The 14,227-nt window shown below is 41.5% G+C and overlaps 1 protein-coding gene across 1 annotated transcript; it reads left to right on the top strand.

Annotated features, from left to right (window-relative positions):
* The first annotated feature begins 991 nt into the window (after positions 1-991).
* LOC129833996 (elongation factor Tu, mitochondrial-like) lies at positions 992-13,690 on the top strand. The gene is made up of 10 exons (XM_055898813.1): positions 992-1,072; positions 1,716-1,762; positions 2,002-2,146; positions 2,360-2,526; positions 5,645-5,914; positions 7,053-7,185; positions 7,851-7,955; positions 9,470-9,621; positions 13,024-13,143; positions 13,259-13,690. Exons 1-10 carry the CDS (start codon positions 1,003-1,005, stop codon positions 13,427-13,429), a joined length of 1,380 nt encoding a protein of 459 aa, XP_055754788.1. The 5' UTR covers positions 992-1,002; the 3' UTR covers positions 13,430-13,690.
* The last annotated feature ends 537 nt before the right edge of the window (positions 13,691-14,227 follow it).

Raw genomic sequence — 14,227 nt, forward strand, 5'->3', positions numbered from 1 at the left:
ACCTACGTTTCCTTTTCCAGCGAATCACAGAGATCTGGGCCTGGTCGGGTGTCCGTAGTATATCCCTCGTGTCCGACTCATTGAAGAAGAACTCCTCGTCCAATTTGAGGTGAGTAATCCCAGTCCTGATGTCCAGAAGCTCTTTTCAGTCATAAGAGACGAGAGCAGCAACATTATGTACAAAACAAGTTACGAACAACACAAAAACACAAAAAAATACCATGGTTGGTTAATTAAGAGCCGATAAGACGTTAGCCCTCCCCTTGAAACCAAAACAAGTTAAAAAGAAAATCCATACGTGATAGGGAAACTAACTTAATCCACCCAAATAAAAATAGTACATTGACAAAACAAAACTCCCACTTCTTCCTTCTTTCAATTCTCCACATCTCCTTTCTCAGGCTCTAGGGACTGAGAGGGTGGTACGGCCTGTGACAATATTCCATGTCACTCCTTCGCTGAGAAATCTTTCAGCCCCAGGAACCGCTCCGCCACTTCCACAATGATTTCTATATTCCTGGACCTTCTCTCCACCTTGGCAGTGCCATTAATTACCATAGCTATAAAGGCCACAAAGTTCACCTTATTAACCTTTAAAATGTCAAGATCCTGCTGGTGAAAGGCAACCCCTGCAGCCTGCAGTGAAGGCCTATCCACCCCCAAGGACTCTTCAGGTGCACCATTCAAACCCTCAACCCTTTTAACAGCTACTGCATGTGATATGCTTTGGACAGCCCTGACTTTGGCCTCCTCATTCTCTTTCACCCTGCATGAGAAAGGAAAGGAGATATGGAGAATTGAAAGAAGGAAGAAGTGAGAGTTTTGTTTTGTCAATGTACTATTTTTATTTGGGTGGATTAAGTTAGTTTCCCTATCACGTATGGATTTTCTTTTTACCTTGTTTTGGTTTTAACCCATCCAGTTGGTGGTGGCCACACACCTTTTTGGGTTGTTGTCCGCCATATAACCCACAGACGAAGAAGAAGAAACAGTTACCATGTAATGACGTCACTTTCATTCCCTTGTCAGTCCAAGATGGCGGCGCTCGTTGGGTTTCGTGCATGTTTCTCTGGTTAGTTAAAGTTATACAATGCATTCACAACCACACGCCCAATATTGTAATTTACTGCGTTCAATTATTAATAGTCTTTATTTACCATTATAATGTTTTGCTTTTTAATCGCGACGAAACGTATGTGGTGTTTGAATTAACCCTAGTGAGCAAGGATGCTGTAGCAGGCTAGCCGCTCTACTCGTTCCGCAGGCAGAGCAAGGTCACGTTAAATAATATTAGTTAAACTAGCTATCTCTTGCGTTGTGAAAACGTTAGGCCTATCAGAAACGTGTCAGACACAGTTAAAAACGAAATTAGTTTTCTAACGATGTAGCTAGCGTCAGACACATTTGCATTTTGAAGGCATAACATACAGCGAACAGTAACGTGTATTGATGTAGCCTAGGTTATAACAGATAACTAGCCTATACACATTATGGATGGCCTAGCTTCGTCCCGCAACATAGCTAAGGGGTTTTGTTGTGACATTAGTCTTATGAGTTGTATATAATAAAACCAATGTCTCAACATAATCCCTTATGTTGCAGGACGAAGCTAGATGGCCCTAAGCCATGTATGTACACCATGTCATATTTAGCTAGCGACTTCTCTTGACACAGTCGACGGTCACCTGATTACTAAATACATGTTATCATTCTAGCCCTTCAGCTTTCCTCACCGGGTCTCCTGCACAGCTCCTATAAACTGGTGAGTACCTAGACAGTGTTTTGAGTATGAGTATGCAGTCATTCACACATCCTATGGCTAACCAATCAGGGATATAAAATCACAGTCCTAGGGGGTAGTAATGTTTGCTGGTTTTAGTAATGCATTGGGTGGCAAAAACTGGGTTCACGATTGCCTTTTTTGGACTGATCTCCTGCCCATATGTGTATTCTGTTCCTGCTGTCCATCAAACACTCTTCTTCATCCTTTTTCTCTCTCAGTGTGCAGTGCCATTTACTCGGCGGAACTTTGCAGCAGAGGCCAAGGCCAAGAAAACATACGCAAGAGACAAGCCCCATGTGAACATTGGCACGATCGGCCATGTTGACCATGGCAAGACAACTCTAACGGCTGCCATCACCAAAGGTAACTGATGTCACCTTTTATTTTTCTCACTTTACATCTGTATTATTGAATTCAAACTAAACAGATAACAAGCGTGCTTGAAACCCACTGAGTTACTGTGGACTGTTGACCAATCAAAGCATTTGCCAGCAAAATAACAATGTTCTGTCAGATGCTGTGTGTTCTATATTTGATGCTGTTGTATGTTTCTAATTAAGCCTTTGTGGTTCCCAGTGCTGGCTGAGGCTGGAGGCGCCCGCTATAAGAAGTATGAGGACATTGACAATGCCCCCGAGGAGAAGGCCAGGGGCATCACCATCAATGCATCCCATGTAGAGTACACCACAGCCAACAGACACTATGCACACACAGACTGCCCGGGCCATGCTGACTACGTCAAGGTAACACAAGCGCCTGAACACACATGTTATTCCCATTCTAAAATCCACCCTAAACCCATACCTCTCTGTTGCCTGGCTACCCAAACTCCTTGCTCCGGCCAAATGCCAGGCTACATCCACGGACGACAGTTTTTATGCCACAATGAGTCTGGATCTGAGTACCTACCTGACGATTTCTAGAACACAAACACGTTGTAACCATTCTGATTGGTCCCAGAAACTGATGGGTTAGGCCAGAGCCAGAACACACGTGGGTAAAGCGGTATTTTGAAAATTCGTCATTGGCTTTGATACTCTGATTGGTAAGAGACGATCCAATCACTGAAGACTTTTGTTTTGTAAAACACCCATCATTTTGACGTCACCACAAACTAAAATGATGGCAGTCTCAGACTGAAGTATGTAGCGAACATAGAGCAGTGGAAGAATTCAGTTTGAGTCGTCAGGTAAACCCCTCTGTGGGTTTGAGAAGATCTGACAGGATTGGATGGGTACACGGCACAGGGATGTTCAGCATGTTGCTTATCCATAACCCTGAGGCCCGTTTTCACAAGGTCTCAGTAGGAGTGCTGGGTGCTAGGATCAGTTCCTCCCTCTTATTCACTGTAATTTCAGACCTGCCAACCTGCACGCATTTTGCATACCATGCACGCAATTTGAGATCAAAGTACTCCGGTTAAAGAAACGACTCTAAAATATACAGAACACATTGTTTTTGACTCAACCATCTGATGTTGGAGCTGAGCCAATCAGAGGTCCTGGGCGAGGAGAGAATCTCTCGCTCTCTGCTTTAGTATTATTTGCTCCCTCCAGCTGGATGGCAGCTCTCCACTTCGTCTGTTGATACCACTGATGTGTGAGGAATACGGGTAGGGTAATGGCTGTGTTAGTCAAGCACATAACCACTATTATTTGGTAGGTGGCTCCTTAGCTAAGGCGTCATTACGAAGAAAGTAGCTAGCTACAGCGTTTAGTCAACGAAGTGAGAACACTTTTTCCCCCCCACAGATGCTTTGATCTCCACCACCGTAGTAGGCGCGAGCGCATTGACGAGCAAGGAAACGTGCAGTGCATCGGTAGTTAAGTGCACATCGCTGCGTGGATGGAAACAGACATGGCCGTGAGAGCTGTTCCACTAATAGTCTTTCACCGTTAAAGACTAGTAGTCCCATGTTAATGAATCAGTTGTTGATCTGTCCTGTTCATATAGCTGGAGGTCAACAGTAGGCTGCTAATGATGTGATAATAGTCAGGTCAGCCATGACAACAAGGCATGTTGAATGAATGGCAGCCTGGTAGTCAGACCTCACTGGATGGATGAGGTCAGGGATGACAACAAGGCATGTTGAATAAATGGCAGCCTGGTAGTCAGACCTGATGGATGGATGAGGTCAGGGATGACAACAAGGCATGTTGAATGAATGGCAGCCTGGTAATCAGACCTAACTGGATGGATGAGGTCAGGGATGACAACAAGGCATGTTGAATGAATGGCAGCCTGGTAGTCAGACCTGACTGGATGGATGAGGTCAGGGATGACAACAAGGCATGTTGAATGAATGGCAGCCTGGTAGTCAGACCTCACTGGATGGATGAGGTCAGGGATGACAACAAGGCATGTTGAATGAATGGCAGCCTGGTAGTCGGACCTAACTGGATGGATGAGGTCAGGGATGGAGATCTGGAACCAGCTCATATAGACCTAGTTCAGTTGTTTTATATTCCAGATAGCCTACTGCTACAGTCAGCTGGACCGCTACAGTCAGCTGGACCGCTACAGTCAGCTGGACCGCTAGAGTCAGCTGGACCGCTAGAGTCAGCTGGACCGCTAGAGTCAGCTGGACCGCTAGAGTCAGCTGGACCGCTAGAGTCAGCTGGACCGCTAGAGTCAGCAGGACCGCTAGAGTCAGCAGGACCGCTAGAGTCAGCAGGACCGCTAGAGTCAGCAGGACCGCTAGAGTCAGCAGGACCGCTAGAGTCAGCAGGACCGCTAGAGTCAGCAGGACCGCTAGAGTCAGCAGGACCGCTAGAGTCAGCAGGACCGCTACAGTCAGCAGGACCGCTACAGTCAGCTGGACTGCTACATTGCATCCAGTAATTTAATTATTCCGAATTTTCTCCACAAACAAAATGAAGACAGTTTATATTTTCACTAGACTTTCCACATAAAGACAACTATTAATTAGAATAATCATTACCCCTAAATTGAACCTAGAACATTTTTGAAAGCTTCGAGACCACTTCAGTTTTATTTAGTCTCAAACAAGACTTCTGTGTTGGCTACATTGTTTGATATAATTTAAGACTCTAGGTTTCAGGAAATGGCAGTTACAGGTTTTTCAAAATTGCTAAATGCTCCAACTTCCTGAGGGGGAAGTTGACTAAACCGCTCCGGATCTCCCGCTACCCAACCTTTGGCTTACATCAGCACCACTTTGTCAGAAAATCCTAGGGAGAGCCCTGATTGTACATTTAAACATATTTCTAGTTAACTAGGGCAGCAGGTAGCCTAGTAGTTAGAGCGTTGGACTAGTAACCGAAAGGTTGCAAGATAGAATTCCTGAGCTGACAAGGTACAAATCTGTTGTTCTGCCCCTGAGCAAGGCAGTTAACCTATTGTTCCTAGTCCGTCATTGAAAATAAGAATTTGTTCTTAACTGACTTGCCTGGTAATTATTATTATTTATTTTTTAAACCACTGGGGGTGCCAAAGTGTTTGGCAGGTCTGTAATTTCAAAGGCAAAACCGATCCTCGATCTCTACTCCTACTGAGACACTGTGATTACGGGACCAGAATTTTAATGCGGGTTAGAGGCTAGGGGCATTGGATCAAATCCACGTTGATTTGCCACGGGATACAGCAGGTATAAACAGTACCAAGAGATGGTGACTAGCAGGCTCATCCTCAACAATGCACTATTCAATATGAAAGGTAAAGAAATAGAGAATGACAGTATGAAAGGTAAAGAAATAGAGAATGACAGTATGAAAGGTAAAGAAATAGAGAATGACAGTATGAAAGGTAAAGAAATAGAGAATGACAGTATGAAAGGTAAAGAAATAGAGAATGACAGTATGAAAGGTCACACAAGGTGACATGTTGACCTTTCTCCTATAGAACATGATCACAGGCACGGCTCAGCTGGACGGCTGCATCCTGGTGGTGGCCGCCACGGACGGACAGATGCCCCAGACCAGAGAGCACCTCCTGCTGGCCCGGCAGATCGGCGTGGAGCACGTGGTGGTGTTTGTGAACAAGGCGGATGCGGTGGAGGACAAGGAGATGCTGGAGCTGGTTGAGCTGGAGATCAGAGAGCTGCTCACAGAGTTTGGCTACGACGGTGAGAACACGCCCGTCGTCATCGGCTCGGCCCTCTGTGCCCTGGAGGTGAGTGCATGGTACGAGGTAGGGTTGGGGCGGTGACAGAATAACCTCACAACTTCAGATAGGCTATCAGCTCGCTGGCAAGGTTGATCCATTTTATTTTATTTGACCGTTTTAAAATACAAACATGCAACATAATTGAGGTTTAAAAACACAAAGTCAACTGACTTATTTCAATGTGCTCCTTTTAGGTAGCCTCACAAATCCTCCTGACCCCGCGAGCTTACATTAAACACTGTAGGGGTGTCAGTCTGGTAGGGGTGTCAGTCTGGTAGGGGTGTCAGTCTGGCAGGGGTGTCAGTCTGGCAGGGGTGTCAGTCTGGCAGTGGTGTCAGTCTGGCAGGGGTGTCAGTCTGGCAGGGGTGTCAGTCTGGCAGGGGTGTCAGTCTGGTAGGGGTGTCAGTCTGGTAGGGCTGCGACAGCACGAGCCCCATCTTTTCTATCACCGTTGCTTCTGGACCAATCAGCATCCTCTGAACTATGGGGGTGGTTTAGTTGATGACGGACACGTAGCGTCGTTGTTGACAGGCAGTAGACAACAACACATGTAACGTCATACTTCCAAGGTGATGGCTAAATATAAAGCTTTACATGACAGTCTGAACTCTGCTAAATAAACTCTGCTCCCTATCAGAGCTGCTCCATTCTGTGTGAAAGCATCTCATCTAAATTAGAGAACGGAAGGCTATCTGAGGTTACTGTATCAAGACTTTCTCTGTATTGATTCTGATAAAGTACCCTAATCTCTATCATCGCTACAGTTTGGCAAAAACATTAGGTGCAAATTCATTAAGATATACCCCTGGCTGATGTTGGGCTACAATTTTTATTTTCACTTTGACATGTATATATTTATCTGCCTTTTTTGGCTCATTTAGCCGATTTGTCCTGCTGTTCGATATGCCTTTCTCTTGAAAGATGGCAAGTGCTTGTGTTACTTCCGAAAAATGCAGCACTGTGGTCTCTCTTCTGATTGGTTTGAAGGTGATCCAATCACCTTTGAATTTGTTTTGTGTAACGCCTCTTGGCCCAAACGGCATCCCTTCCAGACAGACAGCGCAGCGGTAATCAGTCTGGTAATTATGAGGCTAGCTTTTAGGTGAAACCTTACCTGTTGTCTCACCTCATCTAACCTACCCAGAACAAACAGCCTGACCTGGGGGTGAACGCAGTGCTGAAGCTCCTAGCAATAGTGGATGAATACGTCCCTCTGCCCAAGAGAGAGCTGGAGAAACCCTTCCTGCTGCCTATCGAGGGAGTCTACTCGATCCCAGGTGACTGACAACTAGCTCAAATCATAAAGAAACACAGATTTGTCATTTAGTTAAAAAGCTGTGTTGCCACTAGGTAGTTCCTCCTCACTCTGCCATCGACCTGACTCATTGTTAAGCTATTTAAAATGACATCATTCAGAAGTAGTGCAGGGATAAATTCAAGCTCTTCAGATAGGTGTTTCCTGATGAACACATGACAATAGATAAAACACTGCGATAGGATCCCACTGTCCCGTGCATACAGAGCCTGCCCCCTTGCTAGGCTCATCCCAGTGTTTGACAACGGTTTCCGTAGCCACTGAGCTATCTTGATAACTGAATCATTTCAAAGATGTTTTATGTCTGTGCAGCATGTGTTTTGTGATGGGAATAACGTGCCTGTTTCCTGTACATCTGTGTGTAGGAATAATCAGTATATCTATAACATTCCGTTCTCCTCCCCCTGTCGTTGTGACTTAGTAACAGTAACTGTTTGGAAGCACTTGTATCAGTTTCCTTTGTACCTTTCTGTTTCACCGTTTATTTGATTGATGCACGTATGATGTACTTGTCCCGTCAGCTGTCAGTGCTCCTGTCTCTGTTCTGATCTGTCTGTTGTCTAACCACGTCTCCCTCTGGGTATCAAAACCATTTATTAAACGTGTATTCATTCATCCCTCTTTCAGGCAGGGGTACGGTGGTGACTGGCACTTTGGAGAGGGGTGTCATTAAGAAGGGCGACGACTGTGAGTTTGTGGGGCACAACCGTGCCTTCAAGTCTGTGGTCACTGGTAAGTGAATGGGGAGCCACACCACTATAGAAAGATTGATTTCAATTCATTTCCAACAATTCTTGTCATTTTTTGTCATTCATAGAGCTTTCATTCTTCTAATTGTAGAGCTGTAGCACAGGTAACAGATGCTGTAAAACTGTGTTCATATTTCTAGAATTATTCCTATAAGTACAGTTTAACACTATAATTGCTGTTCATTGTCACAGTGGACTGACATCAATAGCCCTAACCCCTAGTACAGTGTACTGACAGAACTACAACTAATCCCTAGTACAGAGTACTAACAGAACTACAACTAACCCCTAGTACAGAGTACTGGCAGAACTAGCCCTAACCCCTAGTACAGTGTACTGACAGAACTACAACTAATCCCTAGTACAGAGTACTAACAGAACTACAACTAACCCCTAGTACAGAGTACTGGCAGAACTAGTCCTAACCCCTAGTACAGTGTACTGACAGAACTAGTCCTAACCCCTAGTACAGAGTGGTGACAGAACTAGTCCTAACCCCTAGTACAGTGCGGTGACAGAACTAGTCCTAACCCCTAGTACAGTGCGGTGACAGAACTAGTCCTAACCCCTAGTACAGAGTACTGACAGAACTAGTCCTAACCCCTAGTACAGAGTACTGACAGAACTAGTCCTAACCCCTAGTACAGAGTACTGACAGAACTAGTCCTAACCCCTAGTACAGTGTAGTGACAGAACTAGTCCTAACCCCTAGTACAGTGTAGTGACAGAACTAGTCCTAACCCCTAGTACAGAGTACTGACAGAACTAGCCCTAACCCCTAGTACAGAGTACTGACAGAACTACAACTAACCCCTGGTACAAAGTACTGACAGAACTAGCCCTAACCCCTAGTATAGAGTGGTGACAACTAGCCCTAACCCCTAGTACAGTGTAGTGACAGAATTACAACTCACCCCTGGTACAGAGTACTGACAGAACTACAACTCACCCCTAGTACATTGTAGTGACAGAATTGAAACTAACCCCTAGTACAGTGTACTGACAGAACTACAACTAACCCCTAGTACAGAGTACTGACAGAACTACAACTAACCCCTGGTACAAAGTACTGACAGAACTACAACTAACCCCAAGTACAGTGTACTGACAGAACTACAACTAACCCCTGGTACAGTGTACTGACAGAACTAGCCCTAACCCCTAGTACAGTGCGGTCACATAACTAGTCCTAACCCCTAGTACAGAGTGGTGACAGAACTAGTCCTAACCCCTAGTACAGAGTGGTGACATAACTAGTCCTAACTCCTAGTACAGAGTGGTGACAGAACTAGCTCTAACACCAAGTTACAACTACAACAGTTTCTCCACTGCACTTCTAGCACTAATTACCCACTAATGGACAGTTACCCATAATATCCCTCTGGTAACCCCTCAACTCCATCCAAAACCTCCAAACACACCACCATTCTGAGTCTAATTGTTCTCCCTTCACCTCCCTTCTCCATCTCTCCCTCGCTCCCCCTCTCTCCTCCCCAGGCATTGAGATGTTCCACCAGTCTCTGGACAGAGCGGAGGCAGGAGACAACCTGGGGGCTCTGGTCCGAGGGCTGAAGAGGGAGGACATTAGGAGAGGGATGGTGATGAGCAAACCAGGCTCCATCCAGCCCCACCAGAAAGTCCAGGCCCAGGTCTGTATCATATAATAAATAAAGTCCAGGTCTGTATCATATAATAAATAAAGTCCAGGTCTGTATCATATAATAAATAAAGTCCAGGTCTGTATCATAAATAAATAAAGTCCAGGTCTGTATCATATAATAAATAAAGTCCAGGTCTGTATCATATAATAAATAAAGTCCAGGTCTGTATCATAAATAAATAAAGTCCAGGTCTGTATCATATAATAAATAAAGTCCAGGTCTGTATCATATAATAAATAAAGTCCAGGTCTGTATCATATAATAAATAAAGTCCAGGTCTGTATCATATAATAAATAAAGTCCAGGTCTGTATCATATAATAAATAAAGTCCAGGTCTGTATCATAAATAAATAAAGTCCAGGTCTGTATCATAAATAAATAAAGTCCAGGTCTGTATCATATCATAAATAAAGTCCAGGTCTGTATCATATAATAAATAAAGCCCAGGTCTGTATCATATATAAATAAAGCCCAGGTCTGTATCATATATAAATAAAGCCCAGGTCTGTATCATATATAAATAAAGCCCAGGTCTGTATCATAAATAAATAAAGTCCAGGTCTGTATCATATAATAAATAAAGTCCAGGTCTGTATCATATATAAATAAAGCCCAGGTCTGTATCATATCATAAATAAAGCCCAGGTCTGTATCATATATAAATAAAGCCCAGGTCTGTATCATAAATAAATAAAGTCCAGGTCTGTATCATATAATAAATAAAGTCCAGGTCTGTATCATAAATAAATAAAGTCCAGGTCTGTATCATAAATAAATAAAGCCCAGGTCTGTATCATATAATAAATAAAGTCCAGGTCTGTATCATATAATAAATAAAGTCCAGGTCTGTATCATAAATAAATAAAGTCCAGGTCTGTATCATATAATAAATAAAGTCCAGGTCTGTATCATAAATAAATAAAGTCCAGGTCTGTATCATATAATACATAAAGTCCAGGTCTGTATCATATAATAAATAAAGTCCAGGTCTGTATCATATAATAAATAAAGTCCAGGTCTATATCATATAATAAATAAAGTCCAGGTCTGTATCATAAATAAATAAAGTCCAGGTCTGTATCATATAATAAATAAAGTCCAGGTCTGTATCATATAATAAATAAAGTCCAGGTCTGTATCATATAATAAATAAAGTCCAGGTCTATATCATATAATAAATAAAGTCCAGGTCTGTATCATAAATAAATAAAGTCCAGGTCTGTATCATATAATAAATAAAGTCCAGGTCTGTATCATATAATAAATAAAGTCCAGGTCTATATCATATAATAAATAAAGTCCAGGTCTGTATCATAAATAAATAAAGCCCAGGTCTGTATCATATAATAAATAAAGTCCAGGTCTGTATCATATAATAAATAAAGTCCAGGTCTGTATCATAAATAAATAAAGTCCAGGTCTGTATCATATAATAAATAAAGTCCAGGTCTGTATCATAAATAAATAAAGTCCAGGTCTGTATCATATAATACATAAAGTCCAGGTCTGTATCATATAATAAATAAAGTCCAGGTCTGTATCATATAATAAATAAAGTCCAGGTCTATATCATATAATAAATAAAGTCCAGGTCTGTATCATAAATAAATAAAGTCCAGGTCTGTATCATATAATAAATAAAGTCCAGGTCTGTATCATATAATAAATAAAGTCCAGGTCTGTATCATATAATAAATAAAGTCCAGGTCTATATCATATAATAAATAAAGTCCAGGTCTGTATCATAAATAAATAAAGTCCAGGTCTGTATCATATAATAAATAAAGTCCAGGTCTGTATCATATAATAAATAAAGTCCAGGTCTATATCATATAATAAATAAAGTCCAGGTCTGTATCATAAATAAATAAAGCCCAGGTCTGTATCATATAATAAATAAAGTCCAGGTCTGTATCATATAATAAATAAAGTCCAGGTCTGTATCATATCATAAATAAAGTCCAGGTCTGTATCATATAATAAATAAAGTCCAGGTCTGTATCACATCATAAATAAAGCCCAGGTCTGTATCATATCATAAATAAAGTCCAGGTCTGTATCATATAATAAATAAAGTCCAGGTCTGTATCATATCATAAATAAAGCCCAGGTCTGTATCATATCATAAATAAAGCCCAGGTCTGTATCATATCATAAATAAAGTCCAGGTCTGTATCATATCATAAATAAAGTCCAGGTCTGTATCATATCATAAATAAAGTCCAGGTCTGTATCATATCATAAATAAAGTCCAGGTCTGTATCATATATAAATAAAGCCCAGGTCTGTATCATATATAAATAAAGCCCAGGTCTGTATCATATATAAATAAAGCCCAGGTCTGTATCATATTATAAATAAAGTCCAGGTCTCTATCATATATAAATAAAGCCCAGGTCTGTATCATATCATAAATAAAGCCCAGGTCTGTATCATATCATAAATAAAGCCCAGGTCTGTATCATATCATAAATAAAGCCCAGGTCTGTATCATATCATAAATAAAGCCCAGGTCTGTATCATATCATAAATAAAGCCCAGGTCTGTATCATATCATAAATAAAGCCCAGGTCTGTATCATATCATAAATAAAGCCCAGGTCTGTATCATATCATAAATAAAGCCCAGGCCTGTATCATATCATAAATAAAGCCCAGGCCTGTATCATATCATAAATAAAGTCCAGGTCTGTATCATATCATAAATAAAGTCCAGGTCTGTATCATATCATAAATAAAGTCCAGGTCTGTATCATATCATAAATAAAGTCCAGGTCTGTATCATATCATAAATAAAGTCCAGGTCTGTATCATATCATAAATAAAGTCCAGGTCTGTATCATATCATAAATAAAGTCCAGGTCTGTATCATATCATAAATAAAGTCCAGGTCTGTATCATATCATAAATAAAGTCCAGGTCTGTATCATATCATAAATAAAGTCCAGGTCTGTATCATATCATAAATAAAGTCCAGGTCTGTATCATATCATAAATAAAGTCCAGGTCTGTATCATAAATAAAGTCCAGGTCTGTATCACATCATAAATAAAGTCCAGGTCTGTATGATAAATAAAGTCCAGGTCTGTATCACATCATAAATAAAGTCCAGGTCTGTATCTTCAGCTAGCAGCCCTAGAGGAGGGTGAACTGTTGGTGTACTGTATGCGTAGTGTTGCTGTCTAGTATTCCCAGTATATAGTCTTCTGAAATAATTTCCCTTCATTCAGCGTTTTAAATTTGACCCTCTTAACTATGGTGTAGTATTTGTGGTATATTTGTAAATTGTGTTTATGTACTAGTGTATTATTCTCGTCGTCCAAGGTTAGGATATGTGTTCTTTAATTGAATGGCTGTAGAATCTGTCATTAAAACATTTCTTCATCCCAGGTCTATGTTCTGAGTAAGGAGGAGGGAGGCAGACACAAGCCCTTTGTCAGTAACTTCATGCCAGTCATGTTCTCACTCACCTGGGACATGGCCTGCAGGGTCTACCTGGCAGGAGACAAGGTATGTGTCCATCTGTCACCTTTTGAAATATTTTTCCCCAATGTGATTTGTGTATTCTAAAATAGTGTGCACCATAGTTCCAGGGCTGTGCTTTACCTTCTCCTCTCTCTAACAGGACATGGTGATGCCAGGTGAAGACACATCTCTGACCCTCACACTGCGCCAGCCTATGATTCTGGAGAAAGGTCAACGGTTCACTCTCAGAGATGGCAACAAAACTATTGGCACCGGCCTGGTTACTGACATACTGACCACCACAGAGGAAGACCAACACAACTGGGGCTGAGGAGAGAGGAGAAAATATGGGAGGGGAGGGAAGGGAAGGGGAGGGGGACTAATGGTGGGGAAGGAAGTATCTAGCTGTCCAATATATCGGTCTTTAGACACACACACACACACAGCAGTAAGGAGCTCCTGAGACTGCATGTCTCTCTGCTTTACTGACCAACCAGAAGACCCACAATGAGATGTTCAGAGTTGTCTTTCTGTGAAAAGGCCAGACTGTCATTGTCCTCTTGTGTAATAAAATGTATTTAATAGTATAACATCCTGCCTGTTTTCACATCTACTTCATTGTTTGGTGACTTTGTATAATAAAGGTTTTCTAGGTTCTTTAGATTCAGGTTTGGGCAGCAATAGTCACCTGAACTAGCTGCTTCATATACCATTTAGAAACTATTAAAATATGGTTTAGTAGTCACATTTATTTTGTTCCATGTCAAATCAATTTTAGTTGGCACACATACTGTACACAATCCATGTCTCAATTGTCTGAAGGCTTAAAAATCCTTCTTTAACCTGACTCCTCCCCATCATCTACAATGAAGTGGATTTAACAGGTGACATCAATAAGGGATCGTATTTCACCACACAGGTAGACCTATTTATTACTGTATGAACATTCATAGCTGTAATTCAATTATTAACAGATGGACACAATGTCAATATGAATAACAGCTTTACTTCGTATAAAGAATATGAAATACAGTTTACCATAGATTAACACACATGGTTACATAGTATGAAATACAGTTAACCATAGATGAACACACAGGGTTACATAGAATGTAAGAAATGGTACATT

The sequence above is a fragment of the Salvelinus fontinalis genome, chromosome 34 (assembly GCF_029448725.1).
Source record: "Salvelinus fontinalis isolate EN_2023a chromosome 34, ASM2944872v1, whole genome shotgun sequence".
Taxonomy (NCBI): Eukaryota; Metazoa; Chordata; class Actinopteri; order Salmoniformes; family Salmonidae; genus Salvelinus; species Salvelinus fontinalis.